Below are 19695 nucleotides of genomic sequence, written 5' to 3' on the forward strand. Positions count from 1 at the left end.
AAGGCAATCTCAACATAAAAGGATCTCAACACTTGAACTATCAATCCAGCTTTGTGCATGCTTGGCACTTATCTGTGGGTATGGAGAACGTAACAAATGCATGCCACAGAATATTAAAAATGCAACCCTGTCACTGGTCATTCCCTGCCTGAACACAGTGAAGAATTACTTAACATTAGGAGGAAAGAGCATTCATGAAAAAAAATTTGAAGCATATTTTGGCTACTGTGTTTAAAGGACCTTTGCCCTTCCCCACGCACTACTAGCCAGACACAACTCAGCAGACGAGGTGACTCAACAGTCAAGGACAAGATGCTCAAGAGCATGGACACAAGCTTGCCAAAAGACTTAGATGATGTAGGTCTCCCCATCTACATGTCCCCATTCTTATTGTAGGTTGGTCAGGTTGGTCTTATTACTTATACAAACAAGCATTCACACATTGAAGCGGCTTAAACTTGGCTAAACCACCCATTAAAGAGAGACTCTCACCGTGAATATTTTCAGGATTGTCCAGGGGCTTGCTGCCTTCCCAAATGACTGCAAAGGCGGCAGTGATGTTCGGTGCCTGGGTGCCATAGTTGAACTGCAAGGAAACACAACAGAAGCTGTTGGACGGGGGGAACACTCGGTCCCAAACACTAGGGAACCACCAACACTGCTACTTTGTTTCCAAACCGCGAGACGACACATGGAGGAAGCGGCAAAGAACAATGGCTAACCTGCATGTTCTCGCAATATATTGTGTCTCCCAGGAGTTGAGCGTTCACTTGCTTCACTCGGCCCTCGATGTTGAATTGGCACACAAACCTTGTAGATGCTATGAAAGGCTGCAATAAAGAGAAGGGGATCGATTGAAGAGGGACGAAGCTCCCCAGTCCAGGAACAACGCGCTAAAAATAAACAAGCAAGCAAGCAATCCCGGCGAACCCCTTACTTGGATGTTTTCCACCTTGACTTGAATGCGCTTGTTGATGCCCATCGGTACCAAGATCTCGGTAGAAATGCCCGTGGTGGCATTGATGCGCGGGCAGAATCCTGGTCCAGACCGAATGCTTGGCCCCACGCTCTGCGCAAGGCCAGGAGAAAGAAACTGAAGGCGAGGAAAACAAAGCTCACACCTAACCAGAATGAAACCTATCCCGGATACTCTCATCACATATCAAACAGCGCTTCATTTAGGAGCCGTATACGCCCCATATAAGACAACTGCGCCAATGCATTTAAAACTCGTTCACTTCAGACAAGTTTTTAGTCAAACCTCTGAACACTTTTTTCCTCCTGCTTTGAGCTCGTCTCAACAGGAATCAAATATTCTAGCTCGGTGACCCTGATTCCTATTAACAGCCATCCCACTGCAATAAGAACTAGGTACATGGGGACGCGAGGCTCATTAAGTTAACGATGCCAACTTTATTTCCGCATTTATTTCATTGTTTTTCCTCATGCACTTTGATTTAAAACGACTGTATTCACATTTGCAAAAATCTGCTAGTTTTAATTTGCTCCCAACGTGTCAAGACAGGCTGACAAAGTTGACAAAATTCCGATGTGCGATCAGCACACTGCTAGTATCGTACCTGGTAATCGCAACTCTTCAGTGCTCTACACAATGAATTCGGCCCACATCAGTGTGAGACACGGGGAGGCTCACATGACACGAGTGCCGACTAGAGAAGCAGTCTCACCGATACACCCGTGACGAGGATGTCGTTGCGGCAGTTTTCGCCCGTGTCATGCGTGCAGCGGTGCCCGCCGACACACCAGTCGCAGGGGAAGGGACTAGAGACGCACTGGGTGCACCTGCAGGGCAGCCCCATGCAGAGCACATTTACACTGGGGCAAATTGCCGCAAATGCTTGCACTGCTGGCACACTGAACTGTCAGAACACGACGTAACAAAGTTTACAAGAGAAGCACTGTGTTTTGACAATCAGGCAATTTTGACCCATTCTAAGGACATCCAGAACAAAACAGGTTGCTGCTGGGGAACCAATATGTAAGTGCTAAACAGATGACGCTCGTTATTTTGGTATCGGCAGGACTGCTAAAATTTTGTTGAAGAACAAAGAAAATAAATTTAGTAATATCATACAGCCAAGATCAATCTACCGACAGTCAAATGTTTATCATAAAACCCAATTACTTTGCAAATTCTCAAAGTTCAGTTGGAGACTGTCTTGCGGTGCTCACATAAACTTGTAGAAATGGTATCATTACTGCACAACCAGTGCATGGAAGGAAACGACTCAAAAAGCACCTGGAATCTAGACGCAACCAACATTATCCCCTCAACCACAGAACTACATCTGCTTCAAAGGCAAAAAAGCTGTAGGTTCCACTTGAATATTTTCTGAAATGACAGCAAGGTTCATTTCAAAGACAAAAATTAAAGAATTTTTAAGTACTTTCAATGACTAGAAAATGCATTTTCAAAGACCCCATCTAATGTTTTATCTGGGATGTTTTTGTAATATGTTTTTTAACACCATGCAGAACTTGTTTATTGCAGAATACTGAATTTTATTGCACCATACTCAAATAAGTGCTAGCAAGTTCTTGACTCCCCCCTTCCGGTTTGCTCTCTATTTCTTGGTTATTTTAATTTTTGTTCCTGATGGTTTTCTCAGGCTGAGATGAAAAACAAAAACAAGATGGTGTACAGAAGCCACACTTCCATTAGGCTGTATCCTGACATGCATTGGATTGACAAGTTCCTGCTCCCACTGTTGCCCCGTGCTTAAACAAAAATCCACTAAAGGTGCTTTATTTTGTGATACAGACTCACACTTGATTACTACAATCATTTTTACATCATTCAGAACTTAAAATCCATGATAAACACTTTAAATTCTTGTGAAAAGACAGATTATTATCACCATGAAAACGGTCTTCAAGGACTGCTAAAAAGTTCCAGGACTTCTAAGTTCTTGAAAATGACACTTCTAAATTCAAGTGTTTTCAGGGACCCATGCTAACCCTGCGAAGAAGTTTTGGAAACTGAACCCCAGAAGAAAAGAAGGAGAAGTGGGCTGCAAGGGGATGGTTGAGGCAGGCTTAATACAGTTCAAGTTGAAAGGGGAGCAGGAACAAACTCTTGAAATCATAGCTTCATTATAACCTTAGTCTACACGTGGGGAGGGAAAAAAAAATTTTGCCATACCCGTTAGTTTTCTATACTGAGATTTAACTGCAACTTTTTCCAGTCATAGAAAAGCTCTATATGAATGTAAAAGTGAAACTCAATGTAAATTTTAGTGGTCGACAAGCAGCGAGAAGAAAAACGTGCCTCCACCACCGGACATAAAAGGTGTCGAGTGTTTTTAGTAGCATTGCAGCAAAAGAACAAAATTGCAATTGTTAGCTTACGTGTAGCAATGCAGCTGAAAAGCAAGAAGACAGAGCTCGTGTCACGGCTTTTATGCGACAACTGGACCTTCCTTCCCCACCCCCACCAGCCCATCTGCACATGCACTATCATAGCAGCAAAGGGCCTCTTACGAGGTGTAGGTGCTGCAGTCGTAGAAGGTGAAGTTGGTTGCCACGAAATCTGGGTTGCTCTTCATCCTCACAGACAGCTTGGCCGTGAAGTGATCTGTTGTAAGCCGGTGGGAAGCAGAGAAACAACAGGCTCATGTATCCACTGCTCGCAGAGGAGAGCCAACAGGAAAGCCCTACCAAGCATAAGACAGGCTACGACTTTACTGGCAAGCGTCCATTTCACCCCCCCTCCTTCCACATCAATGCTAAAAAAAATCCCACCAAACCTTTAGACAGTCCGTTAAGAATTGTGCACTGAAGTATGTTCAGTGCAGAGACAAATGCCACACTGGGAAACATATGACCAAATGTTATGTTGCCTGACTGCTTCTCTCTGCAAAAGACAAGTTGAAATTGCAAGTGCAAGTGATTTAAGTATGTGCAGCAGCTGCAGCCTTCTCCTCTCCCCCCAAGTTGAGGGCGTCCGGTGACAAGTGTTGGTGGCACTCACGTTCCCCCGGGGGAATGGAGGGCAGGGAGTCCGTGTGCGGGGTGGGGCAGCTGACACCGTTGGCCGAGCGGGTCGCATTGGTCTCCAGGGTCTTGGAGAAGGCCGTGAAGGCACAGAAGAACTGGCCCTCCAGCACGGGCAAGTTCCCGATCACCAGGCTCAGCTGCAGTGGGCAAGGACAGGCCACATGCAGTCGCTGCTGTCAGCGCATCAAAACGGCACACCCTGGGTTCCCACGGGGGAGCAGAAATACACAGGCAGCTCCGAGGCGGCAATGGCATTGCGAACTTCGCATCAGCATCGCTCTCCTACTTTGCTGGCAGCTCTGCGGATGCTTCCTTTTTCCCTCCCCCTCTTCATGAAAAAGGCCCACAGAACAATACAGAACCCTGTATTGTATTAAAGGACTAGCCTTGGGTACTAGATTGGACTTCATTCCTTTCTTTTTTTTTTTCCTATATTATATTATCAAGAAAAAATATTCAAAATTTTTCAATTTCGCACTGCATAACATCAGCAGTGACATAAAGGGGCTAATACTAACAACACAGTTAGTGTGTCAACTGCATTTTAGCATTCAAGTGGCCCAATCAAACGGAACTGGAGGCCCACAAAGCAGTCTTTAACATAGACAAAACTTGTATTTTGCCTTCATAGTCTCTTAAGAAGTTACCCCTAATGATTTGCGCCCATTTTATAAGGGGTGTGAACCCGTTAGGAGAACCCGACCTTGTTGTTTTTGTCAAAAAAAATACCTATTCCGGAGCAACATATATGGACACTATGGCTTTGTCTAAAAAAGAAAGAAGAGAAGGAAGAATACATTTCCCAGATTTCTACTAAACCAAAACTATCAGTTTAAAGAGCCCTGCTTATTACTCCTATAATGGTGAACAAAACGGCAATAAGCTTCAGGTAGGTGTTCTTTCTTTCTCAACCATCTTCTGGGGATCACCACGTGGGATTTGGCAGCAAACGGGAATGGACCATGTTTCAACGGGGGGAGGCAGTAAAGTGCAGTACGGTGAAAGCAACCTTCTCCCGCACCTAAAATTCGTAGTTCCACCAACAACAGCATGTGGGGTCATCGTTCGTGTGATTGGCTTTCCGGCATAGCTTCAGTGTCGTGCAGGTAAGCCAGCCAAAAGGGGCGAAGAACATGCACGGATGTGGTAGCACTCACGTGGCGTGCGGTCGTGCGCTGGATCTGCGCTGGCTGGACGCTGGTGATGGTGGTGCACTTCCCGCTCTTGTATGAGAGCCAGTACAGTGGATCCTGGGCAGCCTCGGCACAGTTGCTCCGAAGGCTGCACCTGTGTGGCATGGCATGGCAGGCAGAGTTAGCGACTGCCACAAAAATCAAGCAGGGCACGGGAGCACCATATTTGTTCCACCACGCAAACTGGTCACTCAGCCGAACAATGCGTCCACAGGGAACACACTATGGGACTCGGATGCCAGCTAAAGAACAAGTGTCGGCATTCTATGATTTGGCTGTGATACAGTTATCACCATATCTCCACCTGACCCTGCACTGCGAGGAAAAGGTCTTCCCAAAAGTCTTAACTGCCCCTTCTGCTTTTCTCTTCCTTGGCCACTTCTTTTTATCGTTGGCCGAGGCCATTTCCCATTTGCAGGGGCATATTGGTATGTGTCCACATCAGACGTCTGCCAGAAATGGGCAGCGCCAAAGGGGAAAAATAAACGAGGGAGGGGGGATGTATTGCAACAGGTTAAAAATCTGGGTTCAATTTAGGAGTGGCAATCTGATGGGACAACTGATGGTTGTAGACAGTTTTTTTTATTTTCGTGACAACCGATTTACAATTGGAATTTTCTTTGGCAGAAAATTATGCTATGAATTTGCCCTAATAAAGATTGGGTGTTTAAAAACTCATCTGTGATGACTAGTTTCGGTTCAATAATAAAGTTCACCCAGAAAGCAGAAGGCAGTTGAGTGGAAGTCCAACTCGCAGGTGCACGTACTTGTTTTCCAGCGAACACCACCCACAGTACGGGTCTTGAGCGCCAAGGCAGTCGATGCAAGTTTTGTACTGGTGGCACTCTTGAACTTTGACCCGTGTCACCTGCAGGAAACGAAGAACCGCTCGGTCTCAAAGGGTCACGCCACGCTCCCTCTGGCCAAGGAACACTTTGTTGAAAATGGCAGAAAATGTGGCCAGTTCAATGTTCGTTGGCTGCTAGTGAACACCCACTATCGAGGGGGGAAAAGGTACCTAAGCCTTTGTCACACGTGTAATTTATCTATACGACAGTCATTTATTATCATTTATTATTACTATAGGTTCTGAAATGTTACGAGCAATACGAATTTTTTATAACGCCACTTTTTTCCTAACCCACTCGAGATGCACTTATGCACTTGAGCAAGCAGTTGAGCGTTTTTTTTGCTGTCGTGACTAGTGGAGAGAGAGAGAGAGAGAGAGAGAGAGAGAGAGAGAGAGAGAGAGAGAGAGAGAGAGAGAGAGAGAGAGAGAGAGAGAGAGAGAGAGAGAGAGAGAGAGAGAGAGAGAGAGAGAGAGAGAGAGAACTGTAGCCCCCCGCCTTTACTGAATTTAAAAACGCAGAACGATAAGGCGCCCGCCTGTTTGCCCGAGCATCGGGAGCTACTCGGCGGAGCGGGACAAACCACGAAGACGACCGAGGGGGCGCCAATAAGGGGGAAGCGGAAATCTCGGCCCGCATCCCCGGTGGACGGGCGTAATAACGCAAGGCGCGCGGAAGGGAAGGTCGTTGCCGGGGGCAACTCGGCCTCGAAAAACAACGGGATTACATAAAACGGCGGGGGACAATGGGCGCGCACGCGCAAACTGCCCGCACAAAGTGCAGGCGCGGACGGACAAAACACCGCCGACGTCGACCGTTGCCATGGCCACGCATCGCGTGCGGCACCTGCGACGGCGGGAAGCAAGGTCCCCCTTTCCGCAGGCAACAACCACCCCCGGCCGAGGTTTCAAGCGCGAGTTTGCAGAAAAACGGAGGAGCCGGCGCGAAACGGACAGAACAAGAACGGAGAAGTAGCCACGCGAAAGAAGGCAGGCACCCATCTAGGACATCGAAATTCGCCCGGCTGCCTTAAAAAGATAATAAGCTAATTATACTTGAGTGAGATGAGAAGGAACAATTAAGGAGGCAGAAAATGGGGCAGAATGGTGCACGCTCTTTGCAAACTACAAAAACAAGCAAGCAGGAAGCCGCAATTTTTTTATATTTTACTCCTCCTTTGATCTGGTGCAACGCGACCGCCTTCGTGCGCGCGCAGGCATTAATGAAACACGAAGCTTTTAAAGGCCCCCACGAGAAAACAGCGGGAAACTGCTTCGCTCTGCATCCGCCAGAAAGACGAGTAGCCGTCGACAGCGCCCGCCCGCACGTAACGGTGGAGCAGCTGAGGGCGAGAAAAGTGACTTTCACGGACTGAGGTGCTCCAGCCGGAGGAGGAGACCAGGGGCGGTATTCTCGTAACTGTCCCTTTTGAAAACGTCCCTTTTGCGTCCCTTTCATCGTGACGTACTTCCGGTTAAGCAGTGGGCGTTGGCAGTAGGTTTGCCGCGCTTGCGTTACGTCACTTCCGGTTGTTAGCTTTTAGCCAATCAGGGCTCGCAAAAAGGGGCACTTTTGAAAGGGGCGCAAAAGGGACAAAACTCGAGAATACCGCCCCAGTTCCAGACACCGGCTTTCGGCGGAGGAGTTCGGTTTGATGGATGCATGGGTGGGCGATGTATGGATAGATGGATGGATGGTAGGGCAAAACGTCGATAAAAATTTTTCATCCAAATAATTGGCAGACAACTTCGGCTACGTGAACCGCATGGAGCGTTTCCTGCACGTGAAAACGCGCCACGCACGACACAGGTGACACAGGCGCGCTGACCATGCGTATCTCGGAGGCCGTGCGCTGACCACGGCCGGACTGGAGCAGCGGCAAGCGCGCACTTTCGGTGAAAGGTGGGAACTATACCCGAAGCGCAGGCCGTATGAAACTGCGCGCCCGCCGCTCCTCCAGCCCGGCCGTGCGCTGACGCTCCTGCTGCGAATACTGCCCGCATGCTGCGCGCGGCGCGGCAGGCAGCGTCACCAGCCGCGAAGTGGTGCGGGTAGCTCGACCGACCGCTTCTTACCGTCACGCAAGTGGGCGCAACGGCATCGCACGCGCCGCTAGGGAAACCGCCAATCAAATATCCGCCACCATGGTAAGCATCCGGCTGTCCGGAGCGTTTTCAAACTGCCACCATGAAGAGCGCGCCTCCCCATTGGCGCAAGTCGGCAGGCTCCGCCCACTGTCGCGCACGGAGCGCGACATTAGAGAGTTTTGGCTAAGCGTTTTCGACGGTCCGCTCCCGTATCGGCGGCACGGTCAGCGCAACCGGAATGCCTTTAGCGGCCAAGCGCGCCACGCATGCGCAATGGCGCTCCCGCTTGCTATCGGAGCGGAGCGGACCGTGAAAAAAAAATTCCCCCGCATTTCCCCGAGGGGGAGAATGTGAAAGTGCGAATGCACGGTTGTCGGCCCGCTTGCGGCGCTTGCGCTCGGCCCCCGCAGCCCACCGCCTCGCCGCCTTCTCTTCCATCGGGTTTGTAGTATCACGTGTACACCACGCAGTTATCAAGCCGCTATAACGCCGCTGAGTCGCCAACGCACGCCGCTGACGACGTAGTTTGAATGCGTTAAAGATATAAGGCGCGTTACTCACATTGATATCAGCGTGGCGTCCGTGGCTTAGTCGGTAGAGCGTCGCGCTGCGGCCGCAAAGTCCTCGGATCGAAACCTGGCGCCGGATGCTGTTTCTTTTTTTAAATATAGAGGAGCACTGCGGACGCCGACGCCGCCGCCGCCGCCGGCGGTGGATGGTTTGCACTTAAAACGGTCAGCTAAAACTCTCCATTTTCTGACCGAGGTAGTAGCTGCCGTGGCCGCGATCAACGTTTCTAAAACCAAGGTTGGGCGCGATATCGTCCACCCGGGCGTGTAAAAAAATTCCCCCGCATTTCCCCGAGGGGGAGAATGTGAAAGTGCGAATGCACGGTTGTCGGCCCGCTTGCGGCGCTTGCGCTCGGCCCCCGCAGCCCACCGCCTCGCCGCCTTCTCTTCCATCTCTTCCATCGGGTTTGTAGTATCACGTGTACACCACGCAGTTATCAAGCCGCTATAACGCCGCTGAGTCGCCAACGCACGCCGCTGACGACGTAGTTTGAATGCGTTAAAGATATAAGGCGCGTCACTAACGCTGATATCACGTCGCGTCCGTGGCTTGGTCGGTAGAGCGTCGCGCTGCGGCCGCAAAGTCCGCGGATCGAAACCTGGCGCCGGATGCTGTTTCTTTATAGAGGAGCACTGCGGACGCCGACGCCGCCGCCGCCGACGCCGGCGGTGGATGGTTTGGGGTCGCTTATAAAGTGCATTCGCACTTAATATCGCGCCAGAAACGCCGGCGCGCGAATCGCGTGCAAAAACGCTCCATTCCGTTCACAATTCTAGTTTTGAAGTTGAACACCGCCGGTGGCGAGCTTGGACAGGCTTACTTCTTCACCTCGTTGCACGAGGTTAGAAGCTGCTCGCTATCGCACGGCCACAGTTCGCGGGAGCAGCTCCAGACAAAAGGTGATGTCGGAAAACTGTCGGGCAGGCCAAACTGCTCCACATCTCCTGTCTGACAACGCCGACGCACAACTTAATATTGCCAGTAGGACGTGGTTGGTTGAAAACAACGGGCAGTCGGCCGGGTTTTTACGATTCCGGGCTCGAGAAATCGCCCGCAACGGCGTAATGCCTCGTATCGGCATGACACTGCGTTTAATTTATCACGCACGTGTCTGATGCAGGGAAAAAGTTTTGGACCCTACATGGAGCACTTTTGTTTTTTTTCTGCTCGTGCGAGCTTGTAAAGGCAAGGAACGTACACGTGGAATACTGAAACGAGCAAGCCAGCCGTTCCCCCCGCCACAATAATGGGACAGGCGGGCACAAAAGATCGCCGCGACATGCGGACGCGATCGAAAGGCGCGGCACGAGGACGAAATTTACCAAAAGAGTATAAAATATAATGGCAGGAAGGCCACGCGATGCGCCACAGATCGACGATCTAATGACTTCCGCGCGGTCTGCAGCGTCGGTGACGCCTTTCTTCTCCTAACTTGTGACAGCGGTGATCATTTATTCGCGGATAAAAAAAATGCACGAGCGAGCAGAAATCGTAGACTCCAACTCGACTCCTCGCATTGCACCTAATCGAATCTGGCGTAAACAAAAGAGTTCGAAAAAGAAAAGGCAGCGAGGTCCTAAACCGGGGTTGAGACCGCACTTCGGACGAATACCATCAGCGCAACAGCAGAAAAAAACGAGAAAAACACGCTTCGCGCGCAAGAGAAGAAAACCCGAACAGCGCAAGAAATAAAGTTCGAGAGAGGAAGCACGGGGGAGCAGGCGTAATAAATGTTTCCGTGGGAAACAGACTTTCGGCGCATGCCGCGACGCCACGATTCCATCTATCAATCGATGGCCTCTGCGAACTGGAGCAAAGACCTCTGGGCGCACCGCCTCGCGCTTTGCCCCTCGTCCACCGCGAGACGCCAATGACGCCTCCCCCCTTTTTGTGGCGCTAATGAGGCGGACACTGCCCGCCGCGCAGCCGAAAGTGGCTGGGGCGGGGACTAAGAACAAAAGCACGACGACGAGTACTGTGGAGACGACGGAGAGCAGAAGTCAACGTGGCTTCCCGAAACGAGCACGCATTGAGGGAGACAAAAACAGCGAGAGAACTTCAGTCAGCCGTCGCAAGCATATGAGCTCTCTTGTTAATTTCGAGTTCCGTTCCTAGGAAGACAGACAGGCTGCTAGCTACGCGGCACACTGAGAACACCCAAGATCCCCCCACGGGAAGAAAGGAAACGCGAGGGGGCCAGTGGCTTCCGCCAAATTCGTGCACGACTGAGGGCGAAAAACGCCCTTGCACAGGGTAACGGATCATCGCGGGGAATAGGCACAGAAAGGCACGACACCCGCGATAATAGAGAGACGAACGGGGCAGGGTAGGGAGCTCTAACACGGCTGGGTCACCGACATGAACCGTCCTATTCCATTCGTTTATTCTTTTCACTTTCAGACGCACGCCCAAAATATTACAGGATGAAGCAAGCATCTATAAGCATCTATAGCACAGCAGCTCTGGGTGAGCAAGAAAAAAAGTAACAGCAGCGCGAAAGGGTGGGAACAGAGGAGAGAGAGAGAAAAAAGCGAGGCAAAAGAAAAGCCTCCTCCGGCCAGCTTATTACACCTGAAAACGTCAGGCGGCCGAAAAATTGAGCAACGACGACGGGGGGCTTGCTAGCAAGCGTCGGAACAGACGATTTTCGTCTCGGAAATAGCACGCGCGGTATCGCCAAGGCCCCAGGCGCATTCAATTCGGCGCTCGCGCCCACACAAGACGCCTACCGTCGCGCTACAAAATCGAGCGGGGCGAGAGGAGGCAGCAAAGAACGACGAGAAAGCAAGACAAACGTTGCGGTCTGCGCTGGCAATAGACAACGCGCCTTTCATGGGTCCCCAAACAGCGTTCGCGCAGAAGGGAGGAGCAGCGCTTCACGGAGAGTGGCCGTGCCCGCGGCAGGCCCGGGGCGAACGGGATTGCATCCCAGACCTGCGCTGTCACTCGGCTTCAATCTTCTCCGAGCGCGGCCAGTGGGCTGTACACAGCGCAGCCCCGACCGACCGCCGGCTGTTCCACGCCGAAAATGACAACGGCGCAAGGAGTCGAAACAGCGCGCTCCCTCTCTATATACCTCGGCGGGAGAGGAAAATAGTCCGAAGAAGAAAGAAGGCGAGCGCCGCTCTTTCTCGGTGCCAACCGGGGAAGAAGTGGACATCGAGCGAGCCAAAAGAACGATCGCTTACTGTAAAAGGCTGCGCCTCCTACGGAATGCCTCACTCCACTTCCACCCGCCCAAGCCCCTTTTCTGTCCGTTTTTGCTTGTTCTCTCCTTTCACGTGTCCACTTCCCCTTATTTCTACCAAAAAGCAAAAGAGTGCCGCGAAAAGCGGAAGGCCAAGAAGGTCGTAAAAACGAGAGAGATGCCAGCACTACTGTTGAAAAATTGCGTCCTCGACGGCCACAATATTGTATGTGCAGATATACGAAGAAAAAAAAATGAAAAACCTCTTCGAAACTGCTCCGACGACGGCCTCATCCAACGTACTGGACATACGCCGTACGGAGGAGCCAGCGCGCGCAACATGTGTGCGCGTGATTTCTTTTCCTCCTAAAGTAGCCCGAGTTTTCAGTAGCTGAGTTATGACAACAGCCTTCGTGCCCTATTTCTTACTCCAAAATGAAACATTTCGTCTACCTTGCGGCCCGCTCATTCCTACAGGGCCTGTATACTCCAATACTCGTAGAGTGCACTGGAGTCAAAGCACGCCTGCAGTAAGTAGCGGTAACTTTACAAATCGAAAGAGCACCCTCGGAAACGGAATAGAGGGGGCAGGGGAAGGCATCGCAGCTAAGAAATAATGCACCCGAAATTCACACAGACGGTAACCTCTCATCAAAGGAAGCCTCCGAAGAAGCCATAGACAGCATCAATCGTGCCGTGCCCTCCGTATCGTGCAGTAAAGCATCGCCAATCTTCTCGGCATCCTTGCAGACTCCCTTGGCGCTGTAGCAGCGTTGCGTCCTCCGGCCCAGAGAAACTGTTCCCACTCGTTGTCGCGGCGTCCTGGCGCTCGAGCCCCAAGCACGGCCTGAACCGCTCGTCGATGGGTGGCGCGTTCAAGAGGCGGCAGCAGTGCTCCGGACGGTCCCACAAGGCTGCGAGCCTCACAAGACGACGGCCGCCGACCGCAATCCCCAAGTCCTGACGACTCGAGAGCCGTTCCGGGGAAGCCCGCTCCTCTCCCGCGTTCTTTCGGGCTCGCGGTGCGCCCTGCGGCTGCACACGCACATCAGCCGCAAACCGGGCGCAAGGAGCGCACCACGGTGCTGCCAGGTTTGTCGATGGAGGAGCGAAAAACGGAAGCTGTGGCTGATGGATGGTCGTCGTCCGCCGGAAAAGGTCGTCGTCCCGCCGACACCCGTCGCCCAAGTGCCGCCACTTCAGAGCTGAGCGGTTGACCTAGCCTCGGGCACTGCTGGCCTTCTTGCAGGAAAAGCAAACGACGCTGCCCAATTAGAATCAACTTAGTAACGACCAACTGATAATCAAGCCGAAGCAATCGTGCAGTGCATTTGCGAAGTGAAAGTTTTTTGTTGCCGGGATGCACTGTTAGCCAAGACTACACGGAAGATGGAAGTAGGCCACCAACACTCCAGCAGACCCAGTGCAGGGACCTCCGAAATTAGACCCGATTTGAAGAAGAAGCTCGAACGAACTCGGTGAGTTTTACAGCACCGCGAGCAACAAAATACGAGACACGCGTCAGTTGCTGTTTAACATCTCCCCTAGGGTTGCCCTCGAGCGAACCCCCCCCTCCCGGCTGGACAAGGAGGAGCAGAAACACTGTATTTTGGGGTGGCGGAGGATGCGATGCTCTCCGCGACCTGGGCGGCCCGGTTGGTTAGTGCCAACTGCACTTCCGGGTCGGAGCTCTCCGGGGCTTGCTCCCAGTGTAAGGGGGAAGGAAAAGGGGGAAATGGGTCGTGGGGACACTCACGGAAGGAATGGTAGCGGGTGTCCGGTTCCAGACATTGAGGGCAAAGAGGCGAAGGGTAGAGATTGGGGTAGGCAACGTGGACTCTACCTCGCGACCCGGACCAGACCACGCACCTGTCCCCTCCATTGGGCTACAAACAACAACCGCTCCTTCTTGAGCACCGAGCCGACGCTCGTTTCTCCTATGAAGCCTCTCCTGGACACAATATACGCCTAAAAGTCATGGGAATTCCCTAACTGGCGCGATGTGAGGAACAGAGAGCGGATTGCGGGAGCAAAGGAGCAGCCGGAGCCAGACCCGCAAGGAGGAGCATATCGGCGCGGACCGGGCTTATAAGACGCCTGCAATGAGGCGGATAAGGAGGCGCCATAGAAAAGGCCGTAGACGGGCCCGAATAATTGCCGCCGAAAAGATTTGACACGCGCGATTCTCCCGGACAAAGGAGGCGCAAAATAAAACGGGCCCCAGCAGCGCCCAAGGAAAAAGGAGCCAGCCCGCCTTGAACAAAGGAGGGCTTTTCCGAAATCCATTGGCCGTCCTTTTTTCGGCTGCACTTGCAGGCACTGACATTCGATTCGTGCGGGCTGAACGAGAAACTGTAGCCCGCCGCGCCCGCACGGCTTCAGGAGAGGGCGCCGATGCGTCGCCCGAAGACCTCGAGCGCGAAAAATTGTGCTCCTCGCCCTTTGCTAGGAGGAGCGGACGAGACGGAACGGATCGGACGTTGCCGGGAAACCACAACGGAAGAAGCGCACGTCAGAACCGGGCTGAAACGGGGGCAGATTGCCGAGTTGCGTCCATAAAAAAAAAAAAAAAAAAAAAAGTCCGTTTCAATACGGGGCGCAATTCCGGTTGCGAGTCATCTGACCAATGAAGAGCATAGAAACCGACGCCTTGTTTTGCTTTTTCAGCGTCACATCCGGGTTGTCTGCTCGCTTGAAATGAACCCGTTGAAGTGCACACGATATGGACAAAACTAATAATTCCGTTCCAGAATTGAAGCAAGACGCCACGAAATAATTCGGAAAGCGACGCGGTACGTTGAGGGGGCCGTCCGAGTGAAACTACGGAACTTCTCGACGGAGGAGAAACCGAGAGAGAAACCCTGGTTACGGCATCGCTTTGTTCGAAGCCTTTCCAGAATGCAACTGTTTTTCCGCTTTTAAGGAAATATCGCTTATAACGAAGTAATTTTCCCGGACTTCGCTGTAACGAGGGCTTACTAACCAATGAGCGCTCGCTTGTGACCTGGTTGGCAATGTTAACTGTGAAAACACTGAGCTGCTTAGGTTTACAAGCACGGGAACATAACACGCTTGCGGCTGCGTGTGCGTCTTTCGTATGTTTCCGCCTTATTCCAGATTTTGCAAACCTAAGCAGCGCAGTGTCTCCACAGTTGAGAGATTGCTGTAGTACTCTGGTGGAAGCGAGTAAAGCCGCACCGAGTGGCGAACCCGAGAGAGGGCGCCTGCCCGTCCAGGGGCGCATATCCCTCTTGAACCACACTGGGCCCACTCAGGCGGCGGCACCTTAGCCTACTTTTCACCGCTGCTCCGTTTTCGCCGAATTGATTCCTCTTTCCGCCCCCCTCCCATCTTTTCCCACCTGCCTCGGTGCTTGCTCTTCGCTTTATTGTTTTCTTCGTCGCGAGCGACGTTTTTTCATCGGGGGGACTCCGGCGCGGGAAGAGCGGAATGCTGCTCCGTTTTTCGGTTCCCAAGCTTGTCAAATGCACTTTCCTTTCTTCTCTGCCCTCTCCGCACTCGATCCATCACACACTTGGGAGATTCCCCGACTCGAAGGGAGCCCCGCTGTGGCAGGCCGCAAGCGAAAAAGAAGGCCGCGCCGGCAGCACGACACGTTTCCAGACAGCGTGTCCAGCAGGGAAAACAAGAAAGTTGGCGGCAACGTCGAAAGCGAAAATCGGGAAGCCCGGCCGCGCACAGCCTTTTAATGAAGTGGAGGCGATGGGCGCGATCGAGTGCACTGTGGACTGCTCATCACAGCCGCTATGCGACTAACTGGAGTAGCTGAACTGAAAGACGGCCCCACACCCCGGGCACAGTTCAGCTGCGTGCGAGAGGGAGGATGCCCCAAGGCAGAGCAGAGCTAGAGAGATGACAGGTTGCGCCACCAGCCGCGGTCGCGCTCCGGAGGCAGGAGATGTGGCGAGTCCGGCACCCGCAGAGTGCGCGCTTCCTTTTCTGTCGGCGACCCTTTTCAACCAGCGCGCACGCGAACCTCGAACAAAAGACGCCAGCTCCCGAGTAGCACGCGGATTGTGCCCGTTGCGATCAAAATAAACAAAGCTTGGCGAACGCTGCTTTTTCCCACCTCGCGCCACCACAGAACAAACAAAAGGGACAGAAAGCAGTACAAGAACCATCTGAAGAACGCGCATCCCGTTTCCTTGGCGTCAAAGGTCCCCGCCCACGGCCTAATGCTACACTCGTTTGCGGTAGTTTCCAAACTCGTTAGAGATCATCTAGCTGGTAAGGAAAAATTGGGCCCATCTCCCCGCGAGGGGGACTCGAGTAAATGCGTCGCATAGGGGGTGGGTGTATTGCGTTAACGTTTAGTGTTTGGGGAGTTGGTGGTAGTGAATGCGTTGTATCAGCAGCTTCTTGACATAGTTTGAACGAGCCAAGGATATAAGGCGCGTTCGAAGCCTCCCATTCTGTGTCGGCTTTGTGGCGCAGTGGGTAGAGCACCATGTACATTGCGTTCCGCCCGCAGGGTCGAGGGATCGAAACCAGGCGCCGGATAGTATTTTTTTTTATATAGTGTAGGGGGAGGGGTGCGGACTACGACTACGGACGTCAACGCGGGTGACATCGTGAGTTACTGAAATGCTCTGCATTTAATAGTACGCTGCGCCTTCGGCAGTCACATTCCGCCTTTACTTTAACGTGAAATGAGAACGAGATCCCGTGACAAACGAATAACGCACAGTAGGTGAGGCCTCAAGTTCACAACAATTTTGAGCGGCACAACCAAATATAGGAGCAAAAAAAAAAAAAAAGAAAAACAGGCAAGCGATGTCTTTTCCTGTGGAGATATTTTCGCACCTGGATTCTGTTAATTATGGCGCCCTCCCTAAAGATGTCAGTACACGGGCAACGTTCTCCCTCTTTCGGGCGTCACAGGCGAGGCCCGAAGAGAGAGCTGCGCGAAGTCAAGCAGCAGGAGCTCACCGTGCGCTCGGTCATGACGTAGAGGTGCTCGCCGTTCTTGTCGAACAGCATGTCCGGGTTGACCGCCTTGCCTTCCTCGATGACGCTGTCGCTGTACTCAAAGGCGTTCGTCACGGACTCCACCACCACCTGCGCATTGAATGCACACAAAGGTCAAGACACATCCCCAGCCACCGCATCGCCGCGCAAACCGTACATTCTCTCGGACCCGGAACCTCCAAACAGCGGTGAACAACTCACAATACCGGCGAATGATACCACATTCGTGATCGCCATCGTATCTCATCCATCGATGCGGGCGGCGTAAAACACCTGCGCTGTTTCGCCACAGACTCCTCGGAAAGAAACGGCCTAGGCATACGCGGAGTTTCCTGGCTGCTAGCAGAAACAAGGCCGCGCATGTAACGCGGCGGCAGGACATTAAACATAGTGTTCGGTGCAAATTGCAGCTGTTTCTCGGACTTCCGCTCTGAAGAAGCAGTCGGTGCGCCTGGTTCGCACGGTCAGACGGGAAGGTTGGGAGAGTTCGCACAAACACACCCGTTCACAAAACGCGGAAAAGAAAGAAAAAGGAAAGAAGATGAGGGGGATTTGCAGAGAATCAACGCAAAAAAAAAAAAAAAAACGAGAAAGTGTCACGAATTTAATTACTACCTGCCCTCACCCCGCATGCCAGTGCGTTCCCATTTTCCGGGACGCCACCGACTCTCTCCCAATGTCCAGACTGCAAGACTCGAGAAACCGTGGAAGCATTTCAGGTTGCGAAAGGGGGGCGAAAGAAGTACCGCGTCCCCGGCCACGGACTGCCCGAGTAAGAAAATGGCTTCGTCAATCTCACTCGATCATCCTCTGTCGCGGGTTCACGCGCATGTGCGCTGAGCGCTCGAGCGATTACGAGTTCGCTTTCTTGCGAATAAATGCCGGTCGCGAGCAGCGGTTCATCTGCAGTGCGTTTCGTCTCCCGGCAGCTTGTCCCGTCCAATCTGAGGGAAGGCTGCGTCTCTTTATTTGGCCCACCAGAAGTGTACCTCGCAATCAGCTGCAGCCCCAAATCGTGAGGGGTGCCTGGCTCCAGCGAATAAGTGTGCCCTGATTCAACAAGCAACGCAAGTTACTGAATCTGCTCCAGACGTGTCCGACGAGCCCCGCTTAATCACGGCGAGCGCTTCATAGCGGCCGTCCTGTGCCATTCCCGTTAGAGCAAAACACGGTTCCAGATCTACTGTCACTCCCAGACATGCCCAAACAGCCGCGGGTGCAAGGGAAGTCACTTCTCACCGAGTGGGCAGCCCAGCATCGCGCTCGCTGTTTGCAGCAAGGTTCAATCAACCAATCAGTTTCAGTCCACGCACACGCAGGGCAACGCAAGGCGTGCATCAGCAGCGGGACTGGCGCGGCCGCAGGAGGGGGGGAAGGGGGGGGCGGAGAAATCAATGAAAATCACGCGAGCGCATCCCGTTTTAACGGAATCCGCCGCCAAAGTGATCGCCCGTGGCCCCGCACAGCCCTTCCGGTACACCTGCAATGCAGTACACGTGTACGTGTGGCCAGGGAGCGCTGCCAAAGAGCAAACTGCACGCTTGCCTCCTCCACCGAGCGAAAGCCGGGTAGGAGAACAAGTCTGCGGCTGGAAACAGCCGAGGTCGCCAACGGCGCCGAAGCGAGGTCCCGGTCACGTCCACAGTGCCCGTGCAGGCCGGAACCACGTGCAGCAGCGCGCGCACGCCCCAATCGCGTCCCTCGCCTAATTTCGACGCAGTTCGGACGAGAAAGCGACACCAGCGTAAGCTCGGTCCGCCGAGAGCGCAGCGAGAAACTTGGTTCCAGGTGCCGCAGGGAGGAGGGAAGGCACGCGTCGCCGGCCCGGCCGGAGCCTAATCAGGGATCAATATGCGCTCGCCGGACACCAGTCACGTCGCCGGGGGGCCGGCCGCACAAGCTCCTGCATTAAACATGCCCGGCCAGCCTGCGACAAAGACGACGTCTTCGCAGGCGCGCCGCAACTGACGCTCTCCAACTTCGCACGCAATGCGCGGGCCAGACGAGCGACGCTGCGGGCACGAATGGGGCCGTCGCTCGCTCGCGCTCCACTGCCAGCCGTGGCCCGTAGCGCGAAACATCAGCAGGAATCGGGGCGCCGACTCGTTCGGCGGCTCACTTTTCCTGTCTGGCTCCGCATTATGCCTTGCAGGGCGGCCTCTCTCCCTGTACACGCCGAGCAGGGACAAAGGACAAGAAGAGACGAAGAGCAGCGGACTCGTCCTTTGTCCCCATTTTGCGCTACAAGCACTCTGTCCCTGCGCGTGTGAACGCAGATCCGTTCATAGCATACGGAAGCCGCTGCTAACAAAGCAATGCTGGCGAACGTGAGGCCACTTCCACTTCGCGAAAACAACGGCCTCTGTTACGTTAAGCACCCCTCGCAGAAGCAGGCAGCTCCCTCGAGCCAGCCACGCGGCGGCCCAGCGAGCGTCCAGGCCTGCGGGAAGACGAAGCCCGCGGACCCACTTAACCCGGGTCACAGCGTCGTGGGTGTGGCCCGGCCGCTCGCCGGCGAGCACGCCAGGGGGACGGGGCAGCGACACTCGAGACGGAACGAGCCTGCGATAAACGATGTCGCAGAAACGGCCCAACAAGAGCAAACCTCGCTCTCCTCCCGCCGGCGCTCATTTTCGACGCGGCTTCCCCGTTCGTCTCGACCACGCCACTGCGGAACATTAGCACCGGTCACGAAAGGGCTCGCTTCAACCCGCCTGCGGGGTCCGGAGACAATCCACCGCTGACTGACTACTTCCACTCGCAGCTCGGCTCGGGAGAACCGACAACGCAGGCCGAGTACGAGA

General features: G+C 53.3%; 1 protein-coding gene across 6 annotated transcripts in view; it reads right to left on the minus strand.

The window, feature by feature from the left end:
- The window catches only part of Plexa (plexin A), a 380874-nt gene that overhangs the window by 37149 nt on the left and 324030 nt on the right, over positions 1 to 19695 (minus strand). For all 6 annotated transcript variants that reach the window (XM_077685386.1, XM_077685384.1, XM_077685388.1 and 3 more), the window contains 9 exons: positions 16853 to 16981; positions 5978 to 6078; positions 5175 to 5304; positions 3992 to 4154; positions 3502 to 3595; positions 1689 to 1803; positions 938 to 1069; positions 723 to 830; positions 493 to 586 (listed from right to left, as the gene is read on the minus strand). In XM_077685386.1, the coding sequence (XP_077541512.1) occupies positions 493 to 586; positions 723 to 830; positions 938 to 1069; positions 1689 to 1803; positions 3502 to 3595; positions 3992 to 4154; positions 5175 to 5304; positions 5978 to 6078; positions 16853 to 16981 (1066 nt within the window). The remainder of the gene's footprint in view (positions 1 to 492; positions 587 to 722; positions 831 to 937; positions 1070 to 1688; positions 1804 to 3501; positions 3596 to 3991; positions 4155 to 5174; positions 5305 to 5977; positions 6079 to 16852; positions 16982 to 19695) is intronic.

This window comes from Haemaphysalis longicornis, unplaced genomic scaffold (assembly GCF_048455015.1).
Source record: "Haemaphysalis longicornis isolate Haplotype H1 unplaced genomic scaffold, Haemaphysalis longicornis Haplotype H1 scaffold_9, whole genome shotgun sequence".
Lineage (NCBI taxonomy): Eukaryota > Metazoa > Arthropoda > Arachnida > Ixodida > Ixodidae > Haemaphysalis > Haemaphysalis longicornis.